This window comes from Mytilus galloprovincialis, chromosome 3 (assembly GCF_965363235.1).
Source record: "Mytilus galloprovincialis chromosome 3, xbMytGall1.hap1.1, whole genome shotgun sequence".
Taxonomy (NCBI): Eukaryota; Metazoa; Mollusca; class Bivalvia; order Mytilida; family Mytilidae; genus Mytilus; species Mytilus galloprovincialis.
Window position 1 is genome coordinate 57,432,780 of NC_134840.1, and position 15,319 is coordinate 57,448,098.

General features: G+C 31.8%; 1 protein-coding gene across 9 annotated transcripts in view; it reads right to left on the reverse strand.

The window, feature by feature from the left end:
- The window catches only part of LOC143068427 (ras guanyl-releasing protein 3-like), a 102,167-nt gene that overhangs the window by 23,032 nt on the left and 63,816 nt on the right, over positions 1-15,319 (reverse strand). For all 9 annotated transcript variants that reach the window (XM_076242482.1, XM_076242483.1, XM_076242481.1 and 6 more), the window contains 5 exons: positions 15,188-15,293; positions 12,482-12,595; positions 10,399-10,530; positions 8,839-8,989; positions 1,963-2,136 (listed from right to left, as the gene is read on the reverse strand). In XM_076242482.1, coding sequence (XP_076098597.1) covers positions 1,963-2,136; positions 8,839-8,989; positions 10,399-10,530; positions 12,482-12,595; positions 15,188-15,293 — 677 coding nt within the window. The remainder of the gene's footprint in view (positions 1-1,962; positions 2,137-8,838; positions 8,990-10,398; positions 10,531-12,481; positions 12,596-15,187; positions 15,294-15,319) is intronic.

A 15,319-nucleotide genomic window follows, 5' to 3' on the forward strand; every position in this document is an offset into this window, starting at 1 on the left:
TATTGCAAAATGTCCTCATAAATATTTTTATTTTAACAAAAAAGATTTTGACATTTAACTGAAAGATTTATATTTTTTAAGTGTCAAGGTTTTTTAAAGTACTAACAGTTGAAATTTCCATGTTTTTCTGAGCTGTTTTAGGTTTTGAAAAGACTATTAGGACAACAAGAATTGGGGGGTCTCAAAAACTAACTTTTTTTTGAAAATTAAACAGTTCCTTAAAACAAAAGATAATTTGTGTCTTAAAGGCAGTAAATGGATTGGTCATCTTAAACTCTGTCCTTTGGTACATTCCTTTTTGAGAGATAATTGCCAGTACCTTTAACTTCCTTATGACCCTAAGCGCCATGAATTATATCTTAAATAGCTTTTTAAAATGTCAGAATTCATGGTTATTTCAGACTTTCCTTGTTGGGTAATACTGAAGACACAAGAACAATTAATCTCAACTGGCTGATTACCATGATTAGATCTTTAAATAAGAAAAAAACAACTGTATCAATTAAGAATTTATTTCACATAAAATACCAAAGGTCATTTCATATGCTGGATTGATGTGAACTTTATTAAAGTCCGATATTAAGCATTGTGATTTTCACAGTAGCCCATTAACTATGGTCATTGAATCATCAACTTTTGTAAAGGTCAAAGTGATTATATTTGCTTCTGTAAGCAGTAAAGTTGTCAGTTTAATAGTAGTAACAGACATGCATCTAACATTTGACATTCACAAGAATCAATATCATCGGTCTTATATAACTTGGTGTTTTCAGCATAAGGTGAAAATAAGAATTATCGCCTCCTCCCAGAGGAAAACATTAAAAATTATCACCCTCTTTCATGTAAAATACAAAAATGATTACCCTCCCACACTTATAAATATACTTATTAACACCTAGGTTCCATTCACCTCTTTAGTCAGTATTAAGTACAGGTACAAATGTAGTGTAACAACAATATGTCATTATTTTTCTAAAAATAGAAGTTTAAGTGCTAGATAAAATCATTTCTTTTTTCCGTTTTCTTCTATTGTTTTCTTTTTTTTTTTATCTTTTATTTATCTTAATACTGATTTCCTTTACATACTGAATGAAAGCAAGACAGGAAAAAGTGAAATTATTTAAATGAAAAAATGAAAAACAACTTTATGCACTAAAAACCTGCCATATGATACGATCTGAGATGAGATATAGAAAGCAATTAAATTATAAGAAGTTCGCTGTGTATGAGAATTGATTTTTGATCGACAAGAGATGTCCCTGTTTTTATCGATTGACCCAGTGACACACAACATACTGTCAAATCTTAGGTAGGATTAATCTTAATTTAAAAGATGATTTTGAATTCATACCAATATTTTGTTTGAAGTTCTTTTAATTAAAAATATCCAGGGGAAAAAAAGGATGCTGAGAAAAAAAAATCCCCATAAAATCACATACAGTAAAGGAGACAACAATCCATGTGATGTATGATTGATAGAAAATTCATCATGTCAAATTATAGGATTTTGAAGTGACTGCTGACTGGTTGGTGACACTGACCTAAATATGAGACACAGTTAATTACCAACATTTTCATCTCCACAGACAATGGCCAACAGATATGGTGATATAATAAACATTCATACATGGATTAGGATAGAAATCTTTCCTGCAACTCTTTGAAAGACTGTGGGTGCATCCTATAGATTATATTTGGAAGTAATTCTTTCTCTTAAGGATGAGGAAGATGGAATACAGAGGGGGCATTTAGTCCACAACTTTTTAAATAGAGAAATAAATGTAGCTAAACCATCATTTTACATTGTTTTTACATTAAAAGTTTAACAATATACCTTCTCTGATTTTTTTTTATTATATATTTTACATTATAACTATTATTGTCCTTATTAAAGGGTGGTCAGATTTGTTTCTTTCTAACAATACTGTACACTAATATGGCCTACTTGTCTAAATTACCAACCTTTGCTACATTAACAAACTTGACAATGACATCAGCTCGTTGCTGTGGTGTGGTTTTACTTAGGACCATACACTGTATCCACTGTGATAATCCATTAAACAAAGCTATGGACCTCTCTAATTTGGCATTGTCTTTCAATGAAGCTGTGATTGCATAGTTTTTGAAATCTGTAAACTGAAATTAAAGAAATATTGTTGATATATTTATTCTTGTGGATAGAGTTAAATTGTATTTCTGTAGAAATCTATTTTCCTGCAGGCTAGGTTTTATGATAGTTGTACCTTTTTGTATTTAGCTGAATATTTGATTTTTTATTAAACCTACATAGATAAAATCTAGGAACACTAGAACTGTCCACTAAGCTAGGCTAAAATTGATAAGTAAGAAAACTCCATTTTGTAATAGTATCTGATATCAGCAAGTTTTGTAGAAAATATAAGTACTGATATGCAATGGGAAAATCATAGACGATTGATAAAACTGAAACTGCATCATGCTATAACTAAAATTTCTTCAGGGTTACAAGTGCAAGAAACACTGGCCATTCTGACCGAACTTCTGCCATTTAAAATCATCAAATGCTCTTCAACTTTGTACTTGTTTGGCTTTATAAATATTTTGATATGAGCGTCACTGATGAGTCTTATGTAGACGAAACGCGCGTCTGGCGTACTAAATTATAATCCTGGTACCTTTGATAACTATTGAAAGTCAATGTAGGTAATGCCTTGTCATAATTTTCAAATGACCTTACTCCCTACAAAATATTTCCACTGACAAAATATATACAGCTTTTATCCTGTCACTTGTTTTGTTGAACCCAGAGAAGGTATTACATATATTCCATAAATAGTATTGACCTGGAGTGAAAAAGTGTCATATACCATAACTAACCTATATCTTGACATCAAACAGGAAATAAAGATCTTTTCTAGTTGTTGCGATAACAAAAAAATGACGTAGATAATTTAAGTGTGTATCACATTCAATCAAAAATATCATAACAACATTTTCACTACAACATAAAATTGAAGGCCTTTTTAAACACATTTCTGTAGTTTGTTCTCATGTTTTACTGTTACACCACTGTCCCTTTAAAGTTTAGTTTAGTTTAAACATATTTATTTATAGTGGATTGTGAAACAAGTTTTGCAACTTATATTAATCCCTTTCCACTTTGCGGGTGCATCAGTGTTGCCTTGTAGCGGCATTAGCCTACTCTTTTTCGAAATCTACAAGGGTGTCTTTAACGTGCAAGAGATATGGCTCTCTTTTAACAAGGGTCAGCCACTTATCGTCCCCTTCCGATGGACTATCATTGTTTCCTCAAGACCATACTCGCAGATGGTGTCAAGGGAGAGCCGAATATTGAGTTCCTGAAATTTTCATCCCAAACGGGAATCGAACCAGGAACCTTTGTGTTAGTAGTCCGATGCACTAACCACTACACCACAGCTCTCTTTAAGTGAGAGCAAGTATGTGGCACCAGCAAATCTGTTTTCCTCAGCCTAAATCTGTTTGTAATTGAGGGTTGCTGTTTGTTATGATCATAAAGCTGGTGGTTAGTTTTCTTGTTTGAATAGTTTTACAATTGTCTTTTCAAGGCTTTTAAAAGCTTACTATGCACTGTGGATTTTGCTCATTGTTGAAGACCATACTGTGACATGTAGTTCTTAACTTCTATGCCATTCAGGCTCTGGAGAAGAAATGTCTATTTGGCAATCATAACACATTTTCTTATTTTTATACCTAAAAACTTTGATAAGTCATCCTGGATTTATGAATAATGTCAACCATTAGCACTTTCCAAGCCTATTACAAATCCAATAGTTATCACCAGATTATAATTTAGTACGCCAGACATGCGTTTCGTCTACATAAGACTCATCAGTGACGCTCATATCAAAATATTTATAAAGCCAAACAAGTATAAAGTTGTAGAGCATTGAGGTTCCAAAATTCCAAAAAGTTGTGCCAAATACGGCTAAGGTAATCTATGCCTGGGATAAGAAAATTCAACCTTCCTTAGAGTAGGCACAATTAAATGCCCTATCTATCCATTTTTGAATTTTAAAACTATTTAAAATTATCAAATAATAATCTTTATTGCCATATAAACAAATTACACATGTTGTGTGACAATTAAAGAGTATGTTGGAAGAAGCATTTATTCAGGTGTCTTATATAACATGAGAAATTTTCAAGAAAGCAAGTAACAGAAATTCTATGTGGTGCATTTCATTTTAAATTTAGCTCAGATTGGCAAGGTTAAGTTTGTCTTTTTGATATTTCATCTGTACCCAAGTAATCCATTAAAATTGGTATCCCAAGAATAATAATGAATTCACAGTTATGGATCTCATTATTTTCAATTTTATAAAGTTTAAAAACAGTCGGCTTTGGAATTTATCAAAAAAGTTTGAAAATTGACCAGCAAAATGAAAAATGTTTCAATAGTAAAAATTTCATCCTATCAACACAAAAGATAGTGTTAAGCAAACACCCATCTTCACATTATGACTGGTCGATTTGGTTCAGATTAGACTTTTTTCAAGAAAAATTTCCTATTAGGTTCAATGATATATTCATATAAAAGACCTTCCATTTGAAAATTAACCAATCAGAATCAATAACTGCCTCTGTCGGCCATATTTTAGTTCAATAAGTACAAAACAAAAATTTGAAAAAGAACACTTCCATTTCAGAGAAGTCAACAGATATGAGAAAAGTTAACAGAGGACAGACAATAAGTGAGGACAGTTCACACAGACATTTGACAAGATGAAATACTAGAGGCTCTAAAGAGCCTGTGTCGCTCACCTTGGTCTATGTGAATATTAAACAAAGGAAGCAGATGGATTCATGACAAAATTGTGCTTTTGTGATGGTGATGTGTTTGTACATCTTACTTTACTGAACATTCTGGCTGCTTACAATTATCTCTATCTATAATGAACTTAGCTCAGTAGTTTTAGTGGAAAAGGTTAGTAAAAATTTACAAATTTTATGAAAATTGTTAAAAATTTGTAAGGGTTCCGCGGAACCCAGTGTCTCGCCTACTTTTGCTGTAAATTGCAGGATCAACAAAAATGAGGGAAAAAATCAATAAAAATATTCCGCTTGATACCATGTTTGGATTGTAGGAAGCTTCTGTCCAAGTTTGGTAAAAAATCCTGGATAGTTTATGAATCTAATAAATGTTTTAAAAACTTTAACTGCAGACTGGATGTAATGTTAACTGGAAGAAAAACTAAGTCCATTTATAAGTAAAATACAGATACACAGGTACAAAATATTAACAAAATTTCCTTCTAGATACTAGCTTTTGATCATAAACAAGCTTCTGTCTTAGTTTGGTACAAATAAAAAATAGTATAAGAAAGTTATCAAAATTTTTAAAAATTTAACCGCAGAGTGAATGTGTTGTTTCCTGGCAGAAAAAGAGTCTATTTAAAGTAAAATATGGAAAAAATGGATTTGTCATTTTACAAAATTTACTTCTGGATACTATCTTATGATCATAAACAAGCTTCTGTCCAAGTTTGGTACAAACCAAGGATAGTTTAAGAAAGTTATTAAAATTTTAAAAACTACAACCACAGAGTGATGTAATGTTTTCCCGCAGAAAAACTAAGTGCATTTATAAGTATAATACGGAAAAAATGGAATTTTATTTTCACAAAATTTACTTCTGGATACTATCTTATGATCATAAATAAGCTTCTGTCCAAGTTTGGTAGAAATCCAGGATAGTTTAAGAAAGTTATTTAAATTTTAAAAACTTTAACCATAGAGTGTATGTAATGTTTTCCCGCAGAAAAACTAAGTCCATTTATAAGTAAAATACGGAAAAAATGGAATTTTTACTTCTGGATACTATCTTATGATCTTAAACAAGCTTCTGTCCCAGTTTGGTAGAAATCCAGTATGGTTTAAGAAAGTTATTAAAATTTCAAAAACTTTAACCACAGAGTGAATATTTGTGGACGCCGCCGACGACGACACCGACAACGACGGAATGTAGGATCGCTTAGTCTCACTTTTCGACTAAAGTCGAAGGCTCGACAAAAATTGACTATAAAGGACAATAACTCCTTAGGGGTCAATTGACCATTTTGGTCATGTTGACTTATTTGTAAATCTTACTTTGCTGAACATTATTGCTGTTCACAGTTTATCTCTATCTATAATAATATTCAAGATAACAAAAAACAGCAAAATTTCCTTAAAATTACCAATTCAGGGGCAGCAACCCAACAACAGGTTGTCAGATTCATCTGAAAATTTCAGGGCAGATAGATCTTGACCTGATAAACAATTTAACCACGTGTCAGATTTGCTCTAAATGCTTTGGTTTTTAAGTTATAAGCAAAAAAACTGCATTTTACCCCTTTGTTCTATTTTTAGCCGTGGTGGCCATCTTGGTTGGATGGCCGAGTCATGGGACACTTTTTTAAACTAGATACCCCAAAGATGATTGTGGCCAAGTTTGGATTAATTTGACCCAGTAGTTTCAGAGGAGAAGATTTTTGTAAAAGATTACTAAGATTTACGAAAAATGGTTAAAAATTGACTATAAAGGGCAATAACTCATAAAGGGGTCAACTGACCATTTCGGTCATGTTGACTTACTTGTAAATCTTACCTTGCTGAACATTATTGCTGTTTACAGTTTATCTCTATCTATAATAACATTTAAGATAATAACCAAAAACAGCAAAATTTCCTTAAAATGGCCAATTCAGGGGCAGCAACCCAACAACAGGTTTTAAGATTCATCTGAAAATTTCAGGGCAGATAGATCTTGACCTGATAAACAATTTAACCCCCGTGTCAGATTTGCTCTAAATGCTTTGGTTTTTAAGTTGTAAGCAAAAAAACTGCATTTTACCCCTTTGTTCTATTTTTAGCCGTGGTGGCCATCTTGGTTGGATGGCCGGGTCACCGCTCACTTTTTTAAACTAGATACCCCAAAGATGATTGTGGCCAAGTTTGGATTAATTTGACCCAGTAGTTTTAGAGTAGAAGATTTTTGTAAAAGATTACTAAGATTTACGAAAAATGGTTAAAAATTGACTATAAAGGGCAATAACTCATAAAGGGGTCAACTGACCATTTCGGTCATGTTGACTTACTTGTAAATCTTACCTTGCTGAACATTATTGCTGTTTACAGTTTATCTCTATCTATAATAACATTTACGATAATAACCAAAAACAGCAAAATTTCCTAAAAATGACCAATTCAGGGGCAGCAACCCAACAACGGGTTGTCAGATTCATCTGAAAATTTCAGGGCAGATAGATCTTGACCTGATAAACAATTTTACCCACTGTTCTATTTTTAGCCATGGCGGCCATCTTGGTTGGTTGGCCGGGTCACCGGACACATTTTTTTAAACAAGATACCCCAATGATGATTGTGGCCAAGTTTGGTTTAATTAGCCCAGTAGTTTCAGAGGAGAAGATTTATGTAAAAATTAACTACGACGGAGCCCGGACACCGGACGCAAAGTGATGGGAAAAGCTCACTAAAAAAGATGCAGAATATCAGTAAAGAAGAATGTGTTGTTTTTAAAGCACTCAATAGAATTGAGCAAACACTTAGCATTTATACTCCTACTCCAGTTAGTGGGGAAATATCTATATCAAAGATATAGTTTTCCACCTAAATGGAAATTGGACCATTTAACTATTAAATATGACTGTGACAGCCTACCATCTGTGTTACAGGTCAATAATTTTACACTTCAGAACAAAAGACAATATCAAAAGAATGACAATTTCTATGCATTCCTTCCTTAGTGAGATAAAGGATTCATCTTGTAAATATATATGCTTGATTGGACAATTGTTTGATTATCTGATGAATAATAGCTGACTTACGTCAATTTCAGCAAATTTTGAAGCCATATACACATTAAACTTGAGACAGTGACCTTTATACACTTTTATAATCTATAATTTAATCAATGACTCTTTTTATTAGGACAAACAATCACTTTATGCTGTTGACCAAACAAATATTTATTTACACCAGTGAAGTGTGCCATCCTAAATGATCAAACACCCGGTATAATCTTCATCACAGAGATATAACAATAGCCATTTTTACATCAAATTTAAATGTCAAATGTAAGATAAATGACATCAAGTCACATGTGTATTGTAATTTGACATTATAAAAGCAATGGTAATTCCTTTAGTTGAGATCATCACAATTTTCCAATACTAGAAAGTTTTGTACAACATGCATCACCCGAATGATACAAAATCCCTAGCCTAAATATAATATACATCAAAGAAATAGTAATAAAGCTTTCATCATTATTCATAATATTTATCAATTACTAAATGTCTTGTATGGGTATAGTATAAATAATTGATGTTATAAAGGTAGAAGTAAATAATATAAAAGTAAATAAGGACAGTAAGATTTAATGAAACCATCTTAAATTAGTATACGCTTGTATTTGGTTTTGTTTTGTCACCTCTTTTATTTAAACATATAACACAATCTTTAATTATTGTGTGATTTGTTTAAGTCAATGATAGATGGTTTTGAAAGTACTGTCAACATAGGGTCTCACTAAGGTGACGCGATGAGTCCAAGACTCACGAAAATCAGTCTGGACTCATCATTTCCAAAACTGGTGAGTCCAAAGATGCAACAAGATTGTAAAATGTTGTATCTATGAGCACATATACCATCATTTCATAACAAAAGTTATATAAACTTAATGTCATTTTCTTGCTCAATTTGGTCATTGAGATCTAATATGATAAAATTTCATCTTTATGTTAGAATAGCCATGACCAAATATGACAAGTCCCTAGACTCCCCCTTCAAAAATCTTCAGTCAATAAATAAACTTACATATATCCTCCTGAAAGCCTTGTATTCCAAAAAAGTTAAATGTTCTGCTAATTCCAACGGTTCTAAATGATTAAACACCAAGGAAACTTTACGGTTATGTCGCATTGCAGAACTTCTCACTGACATGTTTCTCATCCAATCATAGGAGGGACTGAAAAAAAAGACCAACATTGTCATGAAAACATCAAACTGCATGAAAACATTCATTTGGTTACTATTTTTAAATAATACAAAATGAAGTATACATACTGTTTGAGTGTCTTACATTTATATCTGGTCTGATTATATGCTATTAGGTGTGATCTTGTCTAAAGGGGAGATGTATCTGGTCTGATTATATGCTGTTAGGTGTGATCTTGTCTAAAGGGGAGATGTATCTGGTCTGATTATATGCTATTAGGTGTGATCTTGTCTAAAGGGGAGATGTATCTGGTCTGATTATATGCTATTAGGTGTGATCTTGTCTAAAGGGGGGATGTATCTGGTCTGATTATATGCTATTAGGTGTGATCTTGTGTAAAGGGGAGCTGTATCTGGTCTGATTATATGCTATTAGGTGTGATCTTGTCTAAAGGGGAGATGTTTCTGGTCTGATTATATGCTATAAAGTGTGATCTTGTCTAAAGGGGAGATGTATCTGGTCTGATTATATGCTATTAGGTGTGATCTTGTCTAAAGGGGAGATGTATCTGGTCTGATTATATGCTATTAGGTGTGATCTTGTCTAAAGGGGAGATGTATCTGGTCTGATTATATGCTATAAGGTGTGATCTTGTCTAAAGGGGAGATGTATCTGGTTTGATTATATGCTATTAGGTGTGATCTTGTCTAAAGGAGAGATGTATCTGGTCTGATTATATGCTATTAGGTGTGATCTTGTCTAAAGGGGAGATGTATCTGGTCTGATTATATGCTATTAGGTGTGATCTTGTCTAAAGGGGAGATGTACCTGGTCTAAATCTAATTTGCAGATCACTTTAGTCTATCATAGTCAAGGAAGGATTAATTCAATCTTTGTCTAAACATGTGCATTATGACAAGGTGAATATCTACATGTATAGGATATAGTAGCATGACCAATGTCCTCTTGCTTTGTATAAACATGTGATGTGGACTTATGTCTCCCTAAATGGAAAAGGCTTACATAGGCTCTGCCTGTTGCCAAATCCAATTCTATTTCTTTGAATAAAATAATGTTTAAACTAGAAACTAATTAAACTGTGTAAATGAACCAAATATTTTGGTTCAGTTCTTCCATGTGTCTTTTTGTTGTTGCAATCTGTTGATTAAATTTTTATATAAGTTTCCAAAACAAGAAAGGAATCAGTAATTTCAAACTTTTTACATAAATTTAGCACAAAAGTCATTAGCTGGGTACTAATTTACAAGTTTTTAGAAGCAGAATTCAAGTTTTGGGACTACTGAGCTCTTGTTCTGTCCTCATCCCTATCATAATGACCTGAGTATTAAAGTTACTTGCTGTAGAATATTTCTGGTGTTTTATTTCATAAGCATTTCTATCACACATCCAATCTTTTTTAACATTTATATAATACTTACACTTTTGAAAGATCAATGAGTTCTTTAAAGCTGGTGTTTCCTTCTGACAGCAAAAGAGATCCTAATCTCTTCACAACAGTTTTTAACCTATTATCAAGGTCAAAATGCACAGGAAAGTGAGTTATCCAGTATCTATATTAAAAAAAAATAACAGGAATTGATTATATCAATGTTTAATGAGTGAAATATTTGTTCATTTTTACATCAAAATGACTAAACAATATGTCCTCTATAACAAAATTTTACGACATTATTTTTTTTTGTTGCTTATATTTGTGTTTTTACTTTGTTTTAGTGAGAAATTAAAAAGTTCATAGCTGCCGACCCGTAGCTCATAGGTCCTTATGATATTATTTGGCAATTTGTAGATCTTTGGTTAATAAATTCACCAGTAAATAGGGGAAAGCAAAATTAAGTGGTAAATGTTCAGAAACTTTTTAGCATTGATTTGGATCAGGATTTCTGTAAGAGCATTACTTTTTATACAATTTTCATTTTTCGCATGTAACATATGTATAACATGTACTAAAAAAATATAACTTCTTTGAATAATTCTAAGTACAACTGTCCTCTTTATGCATGCATGCAGCATCAAGATTTGACCTGTAAAATTGCTCATTTAAATCTCAGATGTGATTCTAATTAATATGTAGGTAACTTTCATGTGAAAACTTGCATAACATGTTAGATAAGCATGAGTGGAAATAATAACTAATTTATAAAAAAAAAAAAAAATCCTTATAATATTTATTTTTCTTTCCAGTCTGCTAGTTCCCACTTTTGAATTATTTATGATTGCTTTTTTTTCACAGAGCATCTTTCATATTTTATTCAACCATGGCTTAATATACCATATGTGGAATCTTCCTAGCAAGGAACACATTTAAATATATAATTTATTGAAATCCCTACAATGAGCTTGGAAAAAACAACAAGTGACAAGCACATTTTACGTAAAAGTCAATATTTCATGTTTTCTTTTGTTCAGATGTATTAAGTCCCTTTATTAAATGTCTGTCGCATTAATTTGCACTATTGTTTTTTACAACATAAAAAAATATATTAATGTCGTTTTTCACACGGGCAATATTGATATTTTGTCAATGCATATTTAAAATTTATTGATATTATTTTCCTTGTAAAAGAATACTTGAGCAAATCTAACAAAACGCAACAGCATCATTTTGACGTCAATCAAGTCTAATCTGTCGCTGATACACAGCCATCTAGAATTGTCAATATAACAACAAGACTCAGCCTTTTTACTTCACACAAAAAATCAATTATTGAGCTCAAATTCTAAACAAGATTATGAAATTTTCTAGCTTGCTACTAACTGGTAGATTGAACTGCTGAGTAAGATATAAGAGGGAATAAGAAAATGATTTCTTCTTGAATTGACCTTAAGGTTTCATCTACGTAAAGAGTATTTATTTTTTGTTATCTATTTATGTTTTGTTCTAAGTATAGATAGGAACTATGAATTAATTATTAGTAAAAGGATTTATAAGTAAAAATTGTCTCGAGAGATAGAAAATCTTCTGAAGACTACTTTTTAGTGCATGAGAAGGGATGGCTTTCTTGTTTGGAAGAATTACATGTTTTAGAGAAACTTATTTTTTGTGTAATCTTTGTTATTTCAAAATAATAATAACAATTTGCAAAACAAAAACAAAATAGCTGTGTTTTAAATACTGTCAATTTTTGTCTTTTTGTCTCCATAAGACTAATCCTTTAAAATTGAAACTGAAGGTACAATAATGAAACCACAGTATATATATCCTAAGGCACTCTAAGAACTTTGAAAATACACCTTGCCTCAACCTATTCTATATCATATCTTTGAAATCATCTTAGATAATGCTCCAGTATTATTTATATCTATTTGTTTCAATAGACCTATATGCCAAATTCTATATCGTTAAAATCAAAGAGGGGAATCAATTGTTTGGCATTTTTTTCAAAACATCAGACAAATTTAATCAATATAAACCAGTCTGAAGCTCCTTAAATAAGCTTCTGTACTTATTCTTGGATAAGTATCTGCATGTGCTTCTAAACCTAGTTCTTATTTCTTCCATACCTTACAGCATAACAGATTTTTGCCTTGTAAATCTGTATTTCACATTCCGCATCCGAAGGCAGGTGGTCACACACATCTTTAGTACATTCTATGGTTTCGTGACAATTTTGGTAGCTGGTTATAGTTAAGGGCAAAACAACTCATGTATTAGAAATAACAGCATATTGCACTAGCAAATACATGCCCTTTAGTAAACCTCTTGTAATGATATGAACCAAAATATGCACACCCTTCAGCGACCAATCAAATTCATTAAATATGGTATTTTGATATAAATGTCATTTATGATTAATTTTTTCAATATTAATAAAATTCACAAAATTAACTTAAGGCATACATTGTAGGCTCCAGAAAGGCTGTGGTCTCAAAAACATTTATAAAGTTCACAATTCAAAAATCACACGTTATCTACCATTGGCAACAAATGGCCAGGGCTTGATTAAACTATAATAATACAAACAGTTCTTTCAGTAAAATTCAATTTCAGAGTGAAAAAAAAACCAACTGAACTGTCACTAAGCATCTTACAATTGAACTGAAGCATAAAATGTAATCCTGACCTAATAATATTTAACACAGTTGTACAACCTAATTATACTCTTATGCCATGTTACTATATTGTGGCTCACTGAATATCTGAGAAATTATCCCAGACATAAAACTCAATATAAGTAAATAGAGCATAACATGTAAATCAGAATCATCTATGTTTAGGAAGAGTATTGTATACTCCCAGTTGCATTCTTACACATAGTTGTATAATGAAATACATGGGATCTGTAAAATGAACTTTGAACCTCTAGCTTAATGTATCAAATGAAGCATAATATGTAGGTCAGAATTCCCATATTTTCACTGCATGGATACTTAATTAAGTGAGTACAAATCACTACTCAAGTCTATGGTTTTAGGTCACTTATCACAAAACAAGGACATACAAAAATATAGTTCTTTCAAACTCAATCAAAGGCACTAAACTGTGAAACACAAGTAATGTGACAAATCTATATACAAAATTATAAAGCTATAGGTCAATTATATTGAGAGGCACTAGCTCAGATTCACTTTGAAAAAAATGGAAACCTATACCCTATGTAAACACATTTGTTTAATGACAATTTGTTCTCTACATTCTATAACAGAAATCTGCAGAAAGCAGATAGCTTTCTAAAATTACATACAATTAGAAAAAAGGCAAATCAAAACCATAAGTTTAAAAAAAAAAATTCAACATCTTATTTCCAGTAGCAGCATTCTTGCAAATTACTCAATTAAATGTTAATTTCAAAATGTTCTTAAATGTCAGCTTTGAAAACATTGTAATGCTAATAAATCTGTCATCACGTTTCGTCAATAAATTCTTCCATTTCCTCATGACATACATTAACTATTAATGTGAAAAATTCATCAGTCTGTTTATAAATGTATAGACTTGCCTCATTGCAAAATTGATATTGAGAATCAGATGTAAATACCATCAATAAAAACATGAAACTAGTTGATAAATGACTATGGTATATTGAACAATAGTAACCACCCTGATTAAGTCAGTTAGGTAGTAATTAGAAAGTGAACTAGGAGAACCATACCAAGAAATCCTCCTTGAAAATTCCAGTGGACCTCCTACAGTACCCATTAGTACATGTAGTTAAAGATTTATTAAACTGATAGGTTGTAATTAGAAGGTGGATTATGCAAACTTGACAATGGTAACCTCCAGTACTGAACCATCATAATCAAACTACATGTATTAGGTTTTAACTAGAAAGTGGACAAGGAGAACTTGGCAATAGTAAACTGCAGTACTAAACCACCCTAATTCAAGAACTGAAGGTGGATTTGGCAAACTTGACAATGGTAACCACCAATACTGTACCATCATAATCAAACTACATGTATTAGGTTGTAACTAGAAGGTGGAAAAGGAGAACTTGACAATAGTAAACTGCAGTACTAAACCACCCTAATTCAAGAACTGAAGGTGGATTTGGCAAACTTGACAATGGTAACCACCAATACTGTACCATCATAATCAAACTACATGTATTAGGTTGTAACTAGAAGGTGGAAAAGGAGAACTTGACAATAGTAAACTGCAGTACCAAACCACCCTAATTCAAGAACTGAAGGTGGATTCGGCGAACTTGACAATGGTAACCACCAGTACTGAACCATCATAATCAAAATGCTAGGTTGTAATTAGAAGGTGCATTAGAAGAACTTCACGTTAGTAGCCTGTAATTGTATCCCTAGTAAAATAATACCTTTTTTACAATTTTCTGAAGTCTAAGGGAACCTTTCCTTATTATATAGCACAAATTAATAGTTTATGTCAAACTTATAGCAAAATAAACCAACTGAGCCCTTTTTCCTTTTCAGTGATTCTCATTCCTTTCCCCAATGTCTGAAATCTTAATATAAATCTATATTTAGTTTACTCATAAAGCATTATTTCAACCTATTCCCCAATGATGCTATTTGCTGCAGTTGAACCTAGCTTATCCTTCACTAAGATTTTAACCATATGACTTAAAAATTCACATTTTTTTTCTAAGAAATCTGACAAGCTCTGAGGTTCTTTTTGAAAAAAAAAAACAGAAATGAAATTGAAAAGGAAAAAATTACAAAAAATGAGCAGAGAGTATGGATATAATGTGGAAACTAAAAGTGTGATGTCAGGTTAACAATATGTCTAACGAAGGATACAGATCAATAAATGTTTCTGCTAAATCTTCTGAGGAGATGAACCACGCATGCATCAGATACATCACATTAGGGTATTCTGTGTCCTCTATCAGGTCTCCTTCTTTGGCTGGAAATATACAAAATGTAATAATT